This window comes from Ictidomys tridecemlineatus, chromosome 13, assembly GCF_052094955.1.
Source record: "Ictidomys tridecemlineatus isolate mIctTri1 chromosome 13, mIctTri1.hap1, whole genome shotgun sequence".
NCBI classification, from domain to species: domain Eukaryota; kingdom Metazoa; phylum Chordata; class Mammalia; order Rodentia; family Sciuridae; genus Ictidomys; species Ictidomys tridecemlineatus.
The window spans coordinates 79,481,502-79,499,488 of record NC_135489.1 but is presented as its reverse complement, the minus strand read 5'-3'; the positions used below and the strand labels follow the sequence as shown (position 1 = coordinate 79,499,488).

Sequence of the window (17,987 nt, the reverse complement as noted above, 5' to 3'; positions counted from 1 at the left end):
CCACTCTACAGGGGGATTTCCAGGTAAATTCATCCTTGTGCACTAGGATATACACTTCAATCTAGGCAAGTGTAGTGGTCAAGGAAGTAATGTAGCATTTCTCAAAGTAGCATTTTGAGAAAAGAATATTAAATTTTCTGAGTATCTCTTATTTCCTAGTAACAAGCTTTCAATGTATTTTTAACAGGTTCTAGATATTTACTCCTCCATAAATTTCTCAGGATTGCTTTTATTTTTTTAAATTTCTTTTGGGGGGGGTGGGAGAGTGAAAGTGAGGATGATGAATGCAGAGATCTTACCTATAAATGAATCATAATTGAGTTGTATTAAGCATTAAAGGCAGAACCTGGAATAAGTTCCAGATCTCAACTCAAGGCCCAACAATAACAACTTACAAATTTGAAAAACAGCACCAAATTACCAAGCACATTTGGGAAATTGATTGAAGCAATCCAATTCCATTTTCTTCATCCTCTAATTTTGGGATGACTGCAATTTATCTTCTCCTGCATCTTCCTCTAAGAGGGCTAACCTGCACACCTGCTTCTGTAATCATCTCAGGCTCACTGCAATGTGCATCCTGGTCCCCACCCCCAAAGCATGCCTGGTCTTAACATGTGGTTCTGTAGAGCTGAGACAGTGCCCAGCTCTGTCATCTGACCACAGCCAGGGTTGGGGAGTTGGCACTGAACATCTGCACCAGGCAGACTTGGTTTCTCAGCATCATGTTCACTTGAGACTTGAAGAAGACCTATCCATGCGTTTATTTAGCCTCCAGATAAACAGTCAGTCTTTGTAATACAAGAAAAACACATATCTCAAAAATATGTGTTAAGTCATTACAGAGGGTGCCATACCTTTCCAAAGGCCTAATGTATAGCAACTATACTTTAAAAAAATGTGGGGTGATAGATCATTGTTTCTGTATGACATTGAACTTGCTCCGGGGGCATTTGTCATCTTAAACAAATTCATCCTGGGTATATAAATTACTCTTACTGTTGTTTTTATGGCAAATGTTTTTTGAATGTTATTTTTATGGAAAATATGTGATATCCATGTACAAGTAAGTTAAGGACTCATTTCCTAATAAAATAAAAATAGATGATGGGGATTATTTAAGCCTAGATATTGAAACACTGAGGGGAGAAACTTGGCCCATATATTTGGAGAAACCACATTTTTATTGGCAGGGGTAAAATATAGCTTCTGAAGTGAAGTGTATCTTTCTTCTCTTACACACACACACACACACACACACACACACACACACACACATTTTAGACCTGGCAAAAAAGGGAACTATTTTGGACGGGGGGAGGGGCAAAATAGATGTCACCTTTCTCAGACTTGTCTTTCAGATGGAACGCCACTGAACTGGTGGGCTAGAAGAACCAATGGAACTCACACTTACTGGGGAGGTTTTCTGCCAGATGCACAAAAGTGCACTTGTGGACGAGAGGGGAGCTGCCTGGACTCTCAGTATCACTGCAGCTGTGTCGGTGACTAGGATGAATGATGATTTCCACATGCTGTCCCTGCACAGAAATGTAGTTTTTATTCCTCAGTTATGCATAGTTAATTACACAGCAGGCATATCAGAACAAATAAGTAATTACATGATGCTCAAGTAATTTAAAAGTATAAGTTTGGATGAAATACCTTCAGTTAATCAAAAGATTAAATTGTCTGACCAAAGATTCACTATTTTACTGTGAATACCAGATAATGTGGTTTTTATTCTTCTTCAATTGGAAGCAATTGGTAAGTCTCCCACTCAACTAGAAGTCAAGTGTCTGTCTCTGAAGTTCAGTTTAATTGAGCAATCTGGCACTCATGGCAATAATTCAGAAGGTGAATTCCTCCAAAGTTTTGTCTTAAATATATTTAGGAGATAACACTATATATTTCTTAGGAATTTGTGAGTAAACATTAACATGGGAACTCCATTAACACAATGGAACTCCAAGAGGTTTTGCATAAAAGAATCAACTTTATCCCCCACCCATTTAGTTCATGTTTGATGTAGTCAGGAGCTCATTTAAAGCAGTATATGAAAAAAAATATATAATTAGATAGACACCAATTAAAGCAAGACGTTTTCATTAAATTTCTACAGTAATTCCAATATACCAAATATTTAACATAAAATACACATATATAAAAGGCACTCTAATAATGTAAAATGTTAAGCTATGCTCCAAGTCAATCTATAGGTATAAATTTATAGTAAACATTGTTCAAGAGTCTTTTATACATTATCTGAAATATACATACATCATAGAATTCAACTTCTCCAAAAATCCATAAGTTATTTTGCTAGTTAGGATGATCCCTGCAGCTGTATATAACATTGTTTTATATTTATTATTATTATTTTATATTTTTGTCTTAGGACTTTTGTTTAATTATTATTCAGGGTAGATAGAAAGCAAAACATAAGATAGTTTAAACATATCCAGATGTGCAACTAACCCCAGTGAATGTGAGGCCACTCTGTCAATTTTGAAGTCAGACATTAGGCATTATCATATTATATTTTTTAAAGAAACCATAGCTTGTTCACAGAAGAGAACATAAGCACCAAGTAAAGTTGAAGGTAAAGGGGTGAGACATTTTTACCAGGTAAATACAAATCAAAAGGAAGCAGGTGTAGCTGTATTAGGTCACACAAAGACAACCATACTGTTGGGGATAAAGTTGGACCCTATATGATGCTGATTCGTTCATGAGATGCTCCAACAAGTTTCATATGCACCATAAGAAGTATATCAAGAAAAAAAAAGTGTATCAAGAAAGAATTAGCAAGGAAGCAAAGAGAAATAGAAAATTATTCAAAATACTGGAAGATTTTAACATGACTTTGGAGAATCAGTAAGTGAAACAGGCAAGAGTATTTCAAAACTAAAGTTAAGAAAATTGACATTGCAACCATTCATTGTAGAATACACAAAAGCTCATCACATGCCAGTTACAAACACACACACACACACACATACACATATACACACAACAAATAACTGATGAAAAGCTTATAAAAAAAGGAAACAAAGCTGCCATCATTACCTACCAATGACATGACTGCCTACACAGAAAATTGAAGGTAATATAATGAAATACCACCAGGATGAATGAAGAGTTCAGTTGATATGCTGAATTTGTGATCAATCAGTATTGAGAAATTACTTGAATATCTATAAAAGCATAAATTAATTAACACTGAAAGACTTAATAAAAACTATTTGCTATGTTACAATGTAAATTTTTCTTAGAATAAGTCTAATACTTTTATATTAAAATTATTGAGATTTAGAAGACAAATAAATAGATTGATTTACTACTGTCATAGATTTTATGAGTCAGTAGTAGCTTAAAGCAGTCGTCCTCAATCAAGTATGCTTTTGATCCCCTGGGGAATGCTTGTTTTTTCTGAAGACAGTTTTGTGGTCACAAAGGAAGGAATGTTTCTGTGTCTTTAGTAAGTGCTAAAGGCCTTGGGAGGCTGATGCAGGGGGATCACGAGTTCAAAGCCAGCCTCAGCAAGTTGGCGAGGCACTAAGCAACTCAATGGGACCTTGTCTCTAAATAAAATATAAAAAGGGCTGTGAATGTGGCTTAGTGATAAAGCACCCCTGGTTTCAATCCCTAGTGCAAAAAAAAAGTGCTAAACATTCTACAATGCACTGTACAACCCTCATGGAGCAAAACTATGCAGTCCTTCAATAACACTGCTATTGAGAAGCCCTCTTTTAAAGATGTCATTTTTCCAAATTATTCTAAAAACGTAGTGGGATTTCTAACAAATGCCAAGTGTTTTACTGATTGGTGTGGATTGCAACAAGTGGATTTTCAAATCAATATGGAAACTCAAAGAGTAAGCAAGATGATTTTTAAGATGAAGATCAAGATGACGAGATGGGTCCTAGCACATATCAAGACAAATTGTATTATGATAGTAATTAATTCATGCAGGCTGAATTAGCCAGGAGAGAGGCAAGAGGTCAATGAAACAGAAGTTGAAAAACTGGAAAGATTTTAAGATTAGTTGTGGACCATGATATGTATTTTATTACTAACCTAGTTATTAAATGTTGAGGTGGACCCAACATTTTTCCTTTTTGGCTTTTTCAACAACCCCCCAAATGTATAGCTCTACTTTGCACCAAATCAAATCTCTTGGTAAACAATTAATAGTAGTTCTTAGAAGTCATGGCATTTCTTAGGAAAGCATAATTTCTAGAACAATGGGAACTTTCAAGCAAAAAGTCTTTGAAAGTTCTCTTACTGAACTTTTAGTAGTACTGGAAGGGGTTATCATATCTAGAAATATACTCTTCCCATGTTTACACTACCTAGAGGCTCAGTATTCCTTATCTGAAATGCCTGGGATCAGAAGTGTGTCAGATTTTGGATTTGGGGAATCTGGAATATTTGCAAATACTTAATGAAATATCTCAGGGATGAAACTCAAGTCTGAACCCTGTATACACACAGCCTAAAGGGACCTTTATACAATATTTTTAATGCATCTTCATTTTGACTTTGACCATCACAAGAGGTCTTGAGTGGAGTTTTCCACCCATGGCATCATGTTGGGGCTCAAAATGTTTTATATTTTAGAGTTTTTCCCATTTTAGGTTTTCAAATTCTGACTATTTTACCTGTAGTATATATTTCAGAAAATAATAGGGAAAAAAGAAATGAAAAACCAAGTCCCAGTTGCTGAAGAAATTTTAAGGAAGTCTGGTAACCATGGCAAATCTTCAGTCATCTATATAAATCTGCAAAGGTTGAGATCTGCCTATATCAACAAAAAATTGGTGAAAAATGTTAGCCATTTTTTATGATTTACTAGAAGCTCTCCAAAATAATGGGGGAGGGGGAGACTTAGTATCTCCTCCAATGCAACTGAGGTGCCCTACACAAGCTGTCACCTTACACAAGCTCAGTATTTTGCATGCAGCATTAAACATCAAGAAGCTTGGAGCTTCTATGCAAAATGAGTTTTTAAAATTCCAGCATCCTTCATAAATACCTCATAGAAGTACAGCTCCCCTACTAGACTACCTTGATGAGATGGCAATTACCAGCATGGAAATGCTGTTTTTGATGCCTGATGTGTCCATACACAATCTCCTAAGCTGACCTACCCTGTTTCCTAGGAGAACATTTCTGCTTGTCAACCATCAGTCCACTCCAGAGCTGAATGATGGTGACACTTCATAACTCATGCTCTGTTCTTTGCACAAACATCAATAACTAGGTAAGGTTATGGGATATTAGTCTGGATATGAGAAATAATCTTTCTGTATCACTAAATATTTCACATATTGCAGAGTACCTGAGTTACATTAATTGATATCTCTTTTATGCATTACAGATTACTTCATTTATTTACATGATGAAAATCTTAATATAGCCATTTTCTTTTATTTCTATCTTTTCCAATTTCAAGCTTTGATACCTAAAGTCTTTAATAAAAATTTACAAAAACTTTATTTTTGCCACTGTGAAAGGTCTTACATGATTTGATATTAATTATTCTGATCTTTGGCCATAAATCCACGCCAAGAAATGTTTTAGAAATGAGTGACTTAAGGACTAGGGTATTTATTAGATTCTATAGAGATTCTAGAGCAGGATGAGGAACCAGAGTAAGGGTTCTTTGTCTCTGAATCAGATTACATACACAGTTGAGTGACACAAAATAAACATCAACAGGTTGCAAAAGAAGAGATTAATGCCATTATTTTGGACAGAGAGAATAGGAGTGGCACAGCTGTGACCAGGACCCCAGGCCCTCCCAGCGCCTGCTCCAGACCTGCTTGTATTTGTCAGTCACTCACACGTAGGAAGATGTTGATGGCCATAACTATGGTTGGAACCTAGTGCCCAGGGGGCTGTGTACTCAGGGGCACACACAGTATTTTTCCTATGTGTCCTCAATGCCTCACTCAGGGTCTGATCCATGTTTGTCCCCTGGATAGCTGGGTTCAGCATTTCACAGAAATTTCACATACATTAACCTGTGTATTACTTATAAAAGTATTCTATTTAATTCATTTTGATCTGTAGGTTTAATTTTACAATTTACAAAGTTATTGAGGAAAGAAATACCCTATAAACATAAAAGGATTTCAAATATTTAATGGTAAAGTTCTGTGAAGATCTAAATCTGTAACTATTTATAATTGATAATCACTTGAGTAGTATCCTGAGACTAATTTTTAAAGAGCAGTTATATGCTTGATTATCGTGAAAATACTATCCCGTGCTTGCAAAATGACCCCCCTTCTTGATTTGCCCCTTTTATTCTCTGTGTTCGGTGAGTTCAGGAATTGGCAAATGGATCAGGAGTTGCTAAACTACTGCTGTGAGTCACATCTGCCCACTTACCTGTTATTGTCTGGCCCATGAACTAAGAAATGTTTTACATTTTTAAGTAGATGGAAGGAAGAGTGTTTCATGACACATCAAACTTGTTACGAAGTTCAAATTTCAGTGTCCATAAATTTTGATCATCCCACAATTATGCCCATCATTAGTGCCTGTGGCTGAGCTGAGCAATTGCAGAGGCTACATGGCCTGCAAAGTCACAATCATTACAGAGAAACTTTGATTTCAATTTTTAACAGTTTCTGTGCTCTCAAAATGCCAAAAATGTTTGTAAGTGTTCCATTAAGTCCTGAAATGTTAGATTCAAATAAGAGATCACAGTTGACTCTGTGTGTGTGTGTGTGTGTGTGTGTGTGTGTGTGTGTGTGTGTGTGTGTGTCAACTGGAGTCATCTTAAGGGTCCCTTTGTGGTTTTCCAGGAACAGTGACATCACAGTCTTCCCAGAAGGAGTACCTGCCAGTCATTCAAGTGGTGATGACGGACAGGGGCCGACCACCCTCTGAAGCTGTGTATATGCTGGGACCTCTGTTCTGCCAGGGGGACAGTAAGTGCTGGCAGGAGAAAAGCTTTCTTTCTATAATAACATACTTTGATTATTTTTAAAAAAAGTAAGTAAGTGCCTTATTTTGGCCAGAGAGAAAGTTCATGGTAGTGCTGGGACCAGAGCAGATATCAGAAAGCCTCGTGCTCCTTAGCTTTCTGTGGCTGTGACCAAAGATCTGAGATGAAAACCTTAAAGGGAGAAAGGTTTATTCTGAGTCACAATTTTGGAGGTTGGGTCCATGGTCACTTGGCCCTTTGCTTGGACCTGTGGCTGCACAGGGCATCATGGTGGGAGAGAGAGTCAGAGGGGGCTATTCACCTTGCCGCAGCTGCACAGCAAAGAGACAGGAAGGGGCCAGGGCCCAGTACCCCTTCATGGGCACACACAACGTGATCTAACCTCCTCCACTCAGACCCACCCATAAAGACTCTACCACCTCCCAATAGTAACCCAGGCTGGGCACCCATGGGCCTTTGGGGGACATTCTAATACACACCATAATGGACACAGGGATGGAACAGCACTGCATCTGTGCTAGAGATCAACGTTTCACGAGTGAACAGTCATTGAAATCTCTCTCATCCTAGATGCTCGGGACACAAGGTGTTTTGAAAAGCCATGGTTTGCAGACTTGGGAATGTTTGCCTGCGCAGTAGTGAGATCTCTTGGAGATGGAACCCGAGTCTAAATGACACTCGAGTTTTGTGTAAACCTTATACAAATAGCCCAAAGGTAATTTTATACAATATTTTTGGTGCACGTGCATTTTGACTGTGACCTGTTATAGGAGGCCAGGTGTGGAGTTTCCCTCTTGTGGCGTCAAAAACTTTTGGATACGGAACATTTTAGATTTCAGATTTTTGGATTATGGATGCTCTACCTGTATTAGTTTACATAGAATGAATTATCTTTATTTTAACATATTATTTGGTTGACTGGTTAATTGTCCATTTATTGTTTTTTCTTATGGAACAGTCCTTAAGAAAACTATTTCCCAAATTTGTGAATGACTGAGAATGTTGGTTGATTGCCCTTATATTTTCAGGACACCTTTAACAGTATAAAAACAGTGAATGCCACTTTCTTTTCTCAGACCTTGTACACACCACATCACCATCATGGGCTCTAGTATTAGATTGTGTTTTTCCCTGCAGGATTTTCATTCAAGGTTGAATGCCATGGTCAAGGTTTTCCTCATCCGCTCAGGGCTCATTGCCTCAATAGTCCCAGAATTCTTTCAAACCTGTGAGGATCCCCTATTGCCCTAGTACATGAACTCGATATCGAGACCTCTTTCCCTAGGGGAAAGTTCCAGTGTTTTTACTCATAAGCATCGTATGCTGCTGGGCAGACATCTGGAGTATGAATTTTTACTTCTCTCCCTTAATATGAGGAGGGTGCTGCTGAGAGGTCGTCCAGTGTGGACCCTGAGCATCCCTGCATGTCCTTGCTGAGAGTGTCAGAGTGTGTGTCATCGCTGTCCCCTAATATCAGTCAGTTTCTGTGCATGTGTGGGAAATGGAGTCGCTCCAGGAGAGTACATCATCACCACCAATGTCTCACCAGTCCCCAGAGTGGAGGGCACTGGCTCCTGTCCCTCCTGTCCTCATCTCACACCAATCACATGGTTCTGTGAGATTCAGAGCCAGGCCACCATGCTCACACCGAGATGCTCATACATCTCATGGTGATATATATAATAAAGCCCTTTGACTCCAACCCAGAAAGGTGTGTTTTCTCTCAGGCTCTGTGAAACTGTGGCCAGCTGCAGTGGAGGTGAGACCTCAGATGCTCCCCAGTTCTTGACCTGTCCCCCTTCAATCTCACTTGTCACCCAGAATAAGCCTCAATCTTTGTCATTTTCTATTAATTTTTCTGAAACCATTGTGCTTCTTGATCTCAATACTTTGTTCTTATTTAAGAAGAATGGTTTTATTATGCTTTGAATGCCTTCTGTTTCATGTGCTGGATTCTCTGCATCTGAGACATGTGCCAGCTTTACTCCATGCATGCCCTGTGTCCTCCAGTTCCTTTCATCTCTGTCCGTCTCCTCTTCAATGCACTTATCTAAGCATTCCTCCATACACGTGCCATGCTCCCTCCCTTCCTTACTTTGTGATGGCTTTTTAACTTGTTAGTGTGTAGCAGGCAGCTCTGATCCATTTGATTGATTGATACATGATGTGGTTCAATTCTTCTTCGCATCCAGCTCCTCACAATCTGATGCATCTTTCTTGTCCCTTCCGAACTGTGATCTTAGGTCTAGGGTCTGTCATTCTATCACTTTTTTTTTCCCATGTCTCAAGTTGGTGAAGGAGGGGTCTCTTACACTGTGTCTGATCAACTGCTCTCTATGCTGCTTTATCTTCAACAATTACAAGTGTCCTGTTCTGCAGTCCTAACACAACATGATGTGTATCCTATACTTTTATCAGGATGCCACAGGCGTCCAGTTCTTTTCACATTTCAGTATTAGCTCCTTCACATTTGGAGCCAAGTTTCCTGTTTGTTGAGGTTCTGACCTGGAGCACTGGTCTATAAGAATTCTGCACTTACATTTTCTTCTGAATTATTTGCTCTCTGGCAACTCATACCAGCCCTCCACTTCTCTCCGAATGTGGGTGTAATCCTGAGACGACTCAGGGCATTTCCTTCATGTCAATTTCTCAACAAAACTTCAGAGGGTGAGGTGGTGTTCAAAATAATATGTAAAAACATGGATGTGTAACCAATGTGATCCTGCAATCTGTATACGGTGTAAAAATGGGAGTTCATAACCCACTTGAATCAAATGTATGAAATATGATATGTCAAGAGCTTTGTAATGTTTTAAACAACCAATAGTAATAATAATAATAATAATAATAATAATAATAATAATAATAATTCTTTCTTCAAAAATTCCTTCTTCAGCTGCACACATCTGTAATCCTAGTGGCTGGGGAGGCTGAGGCAGGAGGATTGCAAGTTCAAAGCCAGCCTCAGCAAAAGTGAGATGCTAAGCAACTCAGTGAGACCCTATCTCTAAATAAAATAAAAAATAGAGCTGACATCCCCTACCCCAATTCCTCTTTCCTCTCTTTCCCTTTCTTTCTCTTCATCTCTACTTTCTTTAAAACAGTTTCAGTTGGTTCTTTTAGCTTCCCTTAAGCAGCCCAGAATGGTGGGCCCAACTGTGCCCAGGCCATGGGGAAAGGGAAACGTGAAACATGAAAATCCACTGAGGATTACAAAACCAGGTGTTTCTCAGTGACCCCACTGAGAACGGGGTCACCCATATGGAAAGAAGGAAGAGCAAATTCTAGTACCCTCGGTACTAGACTAGAAAAGAAGGTTACCAGCATGAACTCAAGGGTTTTAACATATGCACAGTAGATAATATGAAATACACAAAAAGATGTGTTTGTGTGTGTGTGTGCTGTAGTGCATGTGCCCATACACCTGTTCCTGCAGCTGACTACTGAGAGGGCCTTGAAGTCATGGCACCTTAGTAGCAAAGAGATATAAGCATGTGACTTAATATCTTGACTTCTGAATGTCATTTCTATCCTTCTCCATGAAAAGAAACCACCACTCCTTGGGAAAATGGCTGATTTCAGAGATGGGACAGAGAAGATAGAGGATAAGCCTAGATCGTCCTGCTATATATATATAAAAAAAAATTGCTCAAAAAATTGCACTCTGTCCCATCAACTGCTTTTGTCAAAGCGTCTTGGGAAGGTTTCCTCTGACCTGATTTGGGACAGTGTAACCCTTGAAATCAGTTACAGTAGTAGATTATAAACAGTTTACAACAATAGGGATCCAGGAGTGATGCTGCTGTAAATTTGAAATGGATAAAAAATACTAAATAGGAGGTCCAGAAACAAGCCCTTCCTAACAGAGGCCTAGCACCCTGTCAAGGAATGATGGAACATCACCAGTATCATCATAATTCAAGGACCATCAATCCTCTATAAAACCACGGGATGGAAAAGTGGACCAGGTTATGTAAAGGCCATTAGATGTCCAAATAGTTTCAAATCACAAAGAGAAAAATATTAATTTTATATGGGAGCAATGACAGATACCATAGCAGAAATCAATTAAAGTTAACATGGCAAGTAGGGGCACACATTAGCACAGTGCAAGTCTTGTCCTTGCACTCCCAAGGACAGAGCATCACTTCTCTGCTTTTGAAGAAAAATGTTCTTATTAATGCACTACAGCTTTACATCATAGTGACGTTCATGTTGGCGTTCATTAATGCATATAACTTAACTAGATCCATTTCAATCCCTAGTGCTTCTCCTTTACCTCCCCTCCTCCCTCCCCTTGATCCCCTACCTTTACTTCATTGGTTTTTGTGCTTATTTATTGCTTTTTAATCATGAATTGTAATTATATGTGAATGGAATTAATTGCAATATATTCATACACATGCATAGCATAATTTGACCAACATCATCTCCAATTTTCCCCTTTTCCCCTGCCTATCCTCTTCTTATCTCCCTTCTATTTTAATAAGATCCCCATTTTTATTCCCTTTTTATCTCTAATTTCTGTATTTGAGAGAAAACATTTGACCTCTGACTTTCTGAGCCTGGATTATTTCACTTTGCATGATGTTCTCCATTTCATTCATTCGCCATCAAATGACATAATTTCATTCTTTTTTATGGCTGAGTAAAACCCCATTGTGAATATATACATATATTTTCTTTATCCGTTTGTCTATTGATGGGCACCCAGGCTGATTCATAGCTTGACTCTTGTGAATTGGGCTGCTCTAAGCATGGTATGCATGTGTAACTATAGTGTGCTGATTTTAGTTCTTTGGGATAAATATCAATGAATAGGATAGCTGGGTCATATGATGGTTCCATTCCTATCTTTTGAAGAATTTCCATACTTCTTTCCAAATTGGTCATACTTATTTGCAGACCTACCAATGATATGAATATACCTTTTTCCTACATGTTCTCACCAGCAGCTATCATTATTTGTATTCTTGATGAGTGTCATTCTAACTGTGGTGAGATAAAATTTCAATGTAGTTTTGGTTTGAATTTCTCTGATTGCTAAGGATGTTGAGCATTTTTTCTCATACATTTCTTGGCCATTTGTATTTCTTCTTTTGAGAAATGTCTATTTAGATTTTTTTTATCCATTTATTGAGTGGGTTATGTTTTGGGTGTTTTTTGAGATCTTTATGTATCCTAGCTAGTAATCTCCTCACAGAAGAGTAACTGGCAGATTTTCTCCCATTCTGAAGGCTCTTTCCTTACTCCTTTCGTTTTTCTATGCTGTTTTTGACAAAATGCACAAGACTAATCTAATGACAAGTGTCTGATATACCCAAATTGAGAAACATTTTACAAATCGACTGAAAAATGCTCCAAAAATATGAAAAAAATAAGAGGTTATTATTTTAGTCAGCTTTGCATCATTGTGATCAAAAGACCTGACAAGAACAACGTAAAGGAGGAAAAGTTTATTGTGGCTCATTTCAGAGGTCTCAGTCCACAGATAACTCACTTCATTGCTCTGGGTCTGAGATGAAGTGAAACAATATGGTAGAAAGGCGTGGAGAAGGAAAAAAGGTCAGGAAATGGTGATCAGAAAGTAGAGAGAAGGCCCTGCTTCCCAGGGACAAAATATCAACCTCAAAGCCATGCCCCTAGTGATCTACCTCTTTGAGACACATCCAACCAGCTTATGATTACCCAGTTAATTCATATGGATGGATTAATCCACTGATTAGCTAAAGTCTCTCATAACCCAATCATTTCACCTCTGAAAATTCTTGCATTGTCTCATCCATGAGATTTGGGGGGTTGACTCATATCTAAACCATAGCAGTTGTATTCATGAAAGACAAGAAAAGTCTAGAATAAAGGGCACTAGAGGGGCTTGAGAAATAAATATAAAGTGTGGTCCTGGATTAAATTCTGGACCAGAAGGAAAAAAAAGGAGTTTTTTTGTTTTGTTCTGATTTTTGTTTTTGCTATGAAGGGCATTACTAGGATGATGGGTTGTATTTGTTTATTGTTAGTTTGCAAAAAATATGGAAAGCAAGATTCTATGATCTGGCTTCCTGAGTCATAGACCAACTGCTGCCTCCAAAAATCCATCCGGTGCTGAATAGAGATTTCAAATGTAATGTATCCCTGTCAAACTTGCTTCTTCAAAATTATTCCCCAAACCCTTGGTGTCATCTCAAACTCTCTTCCACTTGCATCCAATTTAGCAGTGAATTCTGTTGACTTGAACTTGAAAATGATCCTGCAACCTACCCCTGTCTTTCCACCTCCCTGGACACCTTCTCCCTCATCTCTTGCCCACGTTGTTGGTGTTACAATCAGTCACACTTTTGCTTTGCTTACCCTCCGTCTTTTCTCAACACAGAATTCTAACCCTTAAAATAATCGCTGAATGTGATGTCCTGATGATACGGCATGAATGAGAACACCCAGTGAGGCAGGGAAGGCTTCTAGAAATTGCAGTAAAAATGATTCATGAGTTTTTCTTTTTTTCCTTTTTTTGGCATAAACAGAGTCATTTTGGAATTCGGCTTCCTTCAACACTGAGACCTCATACCTTCATTTCCCCACTTTCCATGGAGAACTCACTGCGGATGTGCAGTTCTTTTTTAAGACCACGGTTTTCTCTGGTGTGTTTATGGAGAACCTGGGCATCACAGACTTCATCAGGATAGAGCTGCAGTGTGAGTGAGCCCCCCCCCCCCAGGACAAGTCACAGGATGTCCATTACTTGGCATTGAAAACTGATTAAACAAAAATTTAAATAGTGTCATTCTTACCTTATAATCATATTTATTTTTTAACCACAAAAGTTCTATAATTTTAGTCAATCATTTTAAGGGTCAAACCATGATGCTAAAGTACACAATAATTCATAAAACTGTTTCGCCTTCCCTGGACCATTGCCAACTAGAGTCAGAACTTTAAACCAAACTCACAAAATTGTTTTCTAAAATATTTGATCAAATATTTTTTTCATGTACTCAGAGCTTAATTTATGACTGTAAAAATTTGCATCTTTTGTTTTAAAATTAGAGGAGACTTTGAAACACTTTTGAGTAAAACTATTTATAGATACAAAACAAATTGTGTTTCTTATTCTCTCTAGGGGTACATATCTACTGACTAGAACTGAGTGCCGTTAAGTATTAAACTCAAAGTGAATATGTTAAAATTTGTGTGGTTTTGTTTTTATCCTCCAGGATACAAATTTCTCCTGCCCCCCTTCCCCAACTCGAGTCACATGTCTGCATCGACACCTTTGTCCCCTTTTGTAAAGAGCACGCCATGATTCCCTGACTCGACTCAATACTCCCTTGGGAATGAACTTGGGCCATATTCATATATGATATTTTTAGCTCCCACAGAAGTGACCTTTTCCTTTGATGTGGGGAATGGACCTTGTGAGGTCACGGTGCGGTCACCCACTCCCTTTAATGACAATCGGTGGCACCACGTGAGGGCAGAGAGGAATGTCAAGGGAGCCTCCCTGCAGGTGGACCAGCTCCCCAGGAGGATGCAGCCGGCCCCTGCAGACGGCACGTGCGCCTGCAGCTCAACAGCCAGCTCTTCATTGGTGAGTCCCGTGGCCACCGCTGAACTTGGTGGGACCGCAGAGGGCGCCAGCAGACAGTCACAACGGTGGGAGTACTTTTAGTGGCAAATGCAAGTAGCAGCTAACCGTTGGCGCTATTTATTGATAACCTTGTAGGTTCGGGAGCGTGCTGGGCTTCTTATTAGGTAACTCGTTTTCTAGGTTTTATTGTCATCTGTTTCCAGGTGAGATCATCGCATCTGAAAGAGGTCAAGTAACAACCAGTGAAAGGAATCCAGCCCCGAGGTCTCTGACGCCCAGGCTTGAACAGCTCTCCTTACAGATGGTTGGCATTTGTGACCACTAGGTCTGATCAACACCACCTGTGTGACCATGAGCCACCTGTACCCACTTCTTCCCTTTTCACTTCCAGTAGAAAGTCTATCTTATCCGTGGACAAAAGTCATCCACTGTCTGCTTCAAAACAGATCACAGGTTTGCTTCTTTAATCCTGCAGTGCGTTTGTACAGAGAGGTCAGCCCTGGGTGATGGACGTCTTTCCTTTGGCTTGCCCATAGATGGTTTTATCATTGTTTATTTTCCCCAAGGGCAAAAATTTACTTTGCCATATTCCTTTCCAAACAATTCCATTCTAATGTAAAAACCAAGCACACTGAGGTAGTCATACTCACTTGTTTATTTCTTATGCAAGATGAAGCAAATAAGGACACGGCTCCAATTAGAAATTGGACTAAATCAGAAATTATCGCACAGCCTACTTTACAGGAAGATTCAAACAGCTTCCAGGTACTAAGCACTATACCGCTGAAGGCTAATGTGTGTAAATCTCCGTGTGTGTGTGTGTGTGTGTGTGTGTGTGTGTGTGAGACTTTCACACATGCAGGAGTTTATGTACTATGACTCCATAAAATATAACTTCCAACATGGGTGGTTTTTACATTAGGGCAAGATGAATCTTCTTTGAAGGACTTGAAACCACAAAACTACCTGACATCACTACATGAGTCAGGTTTTCGTTACTGTAACAGATAACCAAATTAAGCAACTTATAAGAAAAAAAGGGTTATTTTGACCCCTAGTTTTTGAGGTTTTGACTCATGACCAGGTGGACCCATTGTTTTTGGGCCTCTGGTGGGGGTAGTGAGCTGGGGGCAGAGCTTAATGTTCAGTTCATGGTCAGGAAGCAAAAGTGAAAGAGGAAGAATTGAGGGTCCTACAATCCTTTTTAAGGGCACACCCCTAAGGACTTAAAACCTCCCAAGGAGCTCCAGGTGGCAAGCTGAGGACCAAGCCTTTGCCACAAGGGCCCTTGGGGTATTTTCCAGATACAAACTTAGCAGGAGTCAAGTTGAGAACTTTATTTTCTTACTTACAATTTTGAGAATTATTTAAGGGAAATCCTAGGAACAAAATCAACATAAATATTTGCCTAGAATAAACATTCCTATTAAGGAAAGTTTTATAAAACAGTGGTGGAGAAATCATCAGTCACCCATGAAGCTGGTTAAAAATTCAGATTTGGGTCAGGTGTGGTGATGCACACCCATAATCCCAGTGACTCTGGAGGTCAGGGCAGGAGAATCACAAGTTCAAGACCAGCAACTTAGCAAGACTCTTAGTAACTTAGTGAGACCCAGCTTGTCTCAAAATATAAAATAAAATAAAAGGCCTAGGGATGTAGCTCAGAGGTAAAGAGCCCCTGGGTAAGTTTTAAATTACCTTTAAATAGAAAACAAAAAAGAAAAAGAAAAGATTCAGAATTGGGATCCCCACTGAAGGTCCACTGAATCAGAGTATCTGGGTGGAGGCCACATTTTACAGGTAATTTCTGGAATCCTCTCTTAATAATATGTTATTATGACCTTTGAAACGGTGTCTATCCTGACATAAGTGTTGCCAACCTCTCTGAACAGATTATTTTGTGTTGAAGGTTGATGTGATCCAATGTGCATGTGCACATTATTCAGTAAAGACTTACCACTGGGTCTCAGAAAGGAGTGGGTGGAGTAGGGGGCGATCATCCACATACAAATTTAACTACATCTATTTTTATTCTTGTAAATGTTTTGGAAGTCCATCTAGAACCATTCTAATCTACATCACTGTTGATAAACATAAGCAAAATAGGGTTGATGTGATCTATATTTGGTGAAATTAAAGAAATGGTTTTAGAACGAGTATTTGCCAATCTCATCTAAACGTTGTTTAAGGAAGTTTTATCTGATGTCTTTTGAGGTTTCATGATATCTGATACAAGTTTATATTTTAAAAATTTTATATACTCATGGTATGTTCAACAATTTGCAATTTTTGCCACTCTCCCTAAGGCCTGACTTTGACGTGGACACAAAATCCTGGATAAAATACCAAGGAGCACATTTCTATTTGCCGTGTTTCCCTTGTAGGTGGGACGGCCAGCAGGCAAAGGGGCTTCCTGGGGTGCATTCGGTCCCTGCGGCTGAATGGGATGGCCCTGGACCTTGAGGAAAGAGCCACAGTGACACCAGGAGTGGAGCCAGGGTGTGCGGGACACTGCAGGAGCTACGGACACTTGTGTCACCACGGGGGGAGATGTGGAGAAGGGCTCAGAGGGGTGGCTTGCGACTGCTCGGCCTCTGCCTACGAGGGCCCCTTCTGCTCCTATGGTGAGTGAGGCCAGGGATGGGACTTTAGAGAAAGTGGGGGTGGGGGGGCTACAGCCTCTGAGGGACACCTCTGGCATCTGACACCGTGAAGCCAGGGTAAGATTTGCCATTATTAGAAATAGAGTCATTTCAGACCCCCATCCCTCTACTGAATTTAGGAGGGTACCAATTTTGAAAACCTGAGACTGTGCAATTGAATATCCATCCTCACCGGATTCCTTCTTTGGAAAATCTCTGTGTTACTCCTGTCTTCTGTTCAAGGCTCCAAATGATCTTCCAAACTCTGCCTTTGGGTTGTTCTGATTTTAAGATCATCCAAGCATCATTGTTGTTCATTGCAATGACTTGATGTGATGTAAGGATAAGTTTTAAATTACCTTAAATAGAAAACAAATATATTAACTAGGAGGGGAAATGCATATTTAAACATTAAATACTGACTTGTCATCAATAGCACCAAACAGATGTTATTAGAAATATATGCAATGAAATAAAAGTAACTATATGTTATGGAGTGAATGAACATAGGAATGTTCAATTCATATGCCGAAGCCCTCATCACCAACATTATGATATGTGGAGATGGGGCCCAGCTTTAGGTCATGAGGTTGTGAGGATGGAGATCCCTCTGCTAATATATACATCCTTATAATAGGAAGAGATCAAGAGGCAGTCATCTGCCAACCACAGAGAGGGCTCACAGCACATACCACATCTCTGGCACATTGATGATAACCTTCCAAACCTCCAGAAGAGTGAGAAAAGAATAATGATTTGAGCCACCTTGATTCTAGTGTTTTGTTACAGCAGCCCAAGTAGACAA

General features: G+C 39.3%; 1 protein-coding gene across 1 annotated transcript in view; it reads left to right on the top strand.

Annotated features, from left to right (window-relative positions):
- The window catches only part of LOC110597345 (contactin-associated protein-like 3), a 137,706-nt gene that overhangs the window by 98,035 nt on the left and 21,684 nt on the right, over positions 1-17,987 (top strand). Inside the window, 8 exon segments of the mRNA XM_078029832.1 lie at positions 1,349-1,498; positions 2,644-2,658; positions 5,769-5,781; positions 6,822-6,941; positions 13,477-13,647; positions 14,323-14,499; positions 14,502-14,540; positions 16,925-17,164. Of these exon segments, the coding sequence (XP_077885958.1) occupies positions 1,349-1,498; positions 2,644-2,658; positions 5,769-5,781; positions 6,822-6,941; positions 13,477-13,647; positions 14,323-14,499; positions 14,502-14,540; positions 16,925-17,164 (925 nt within the window).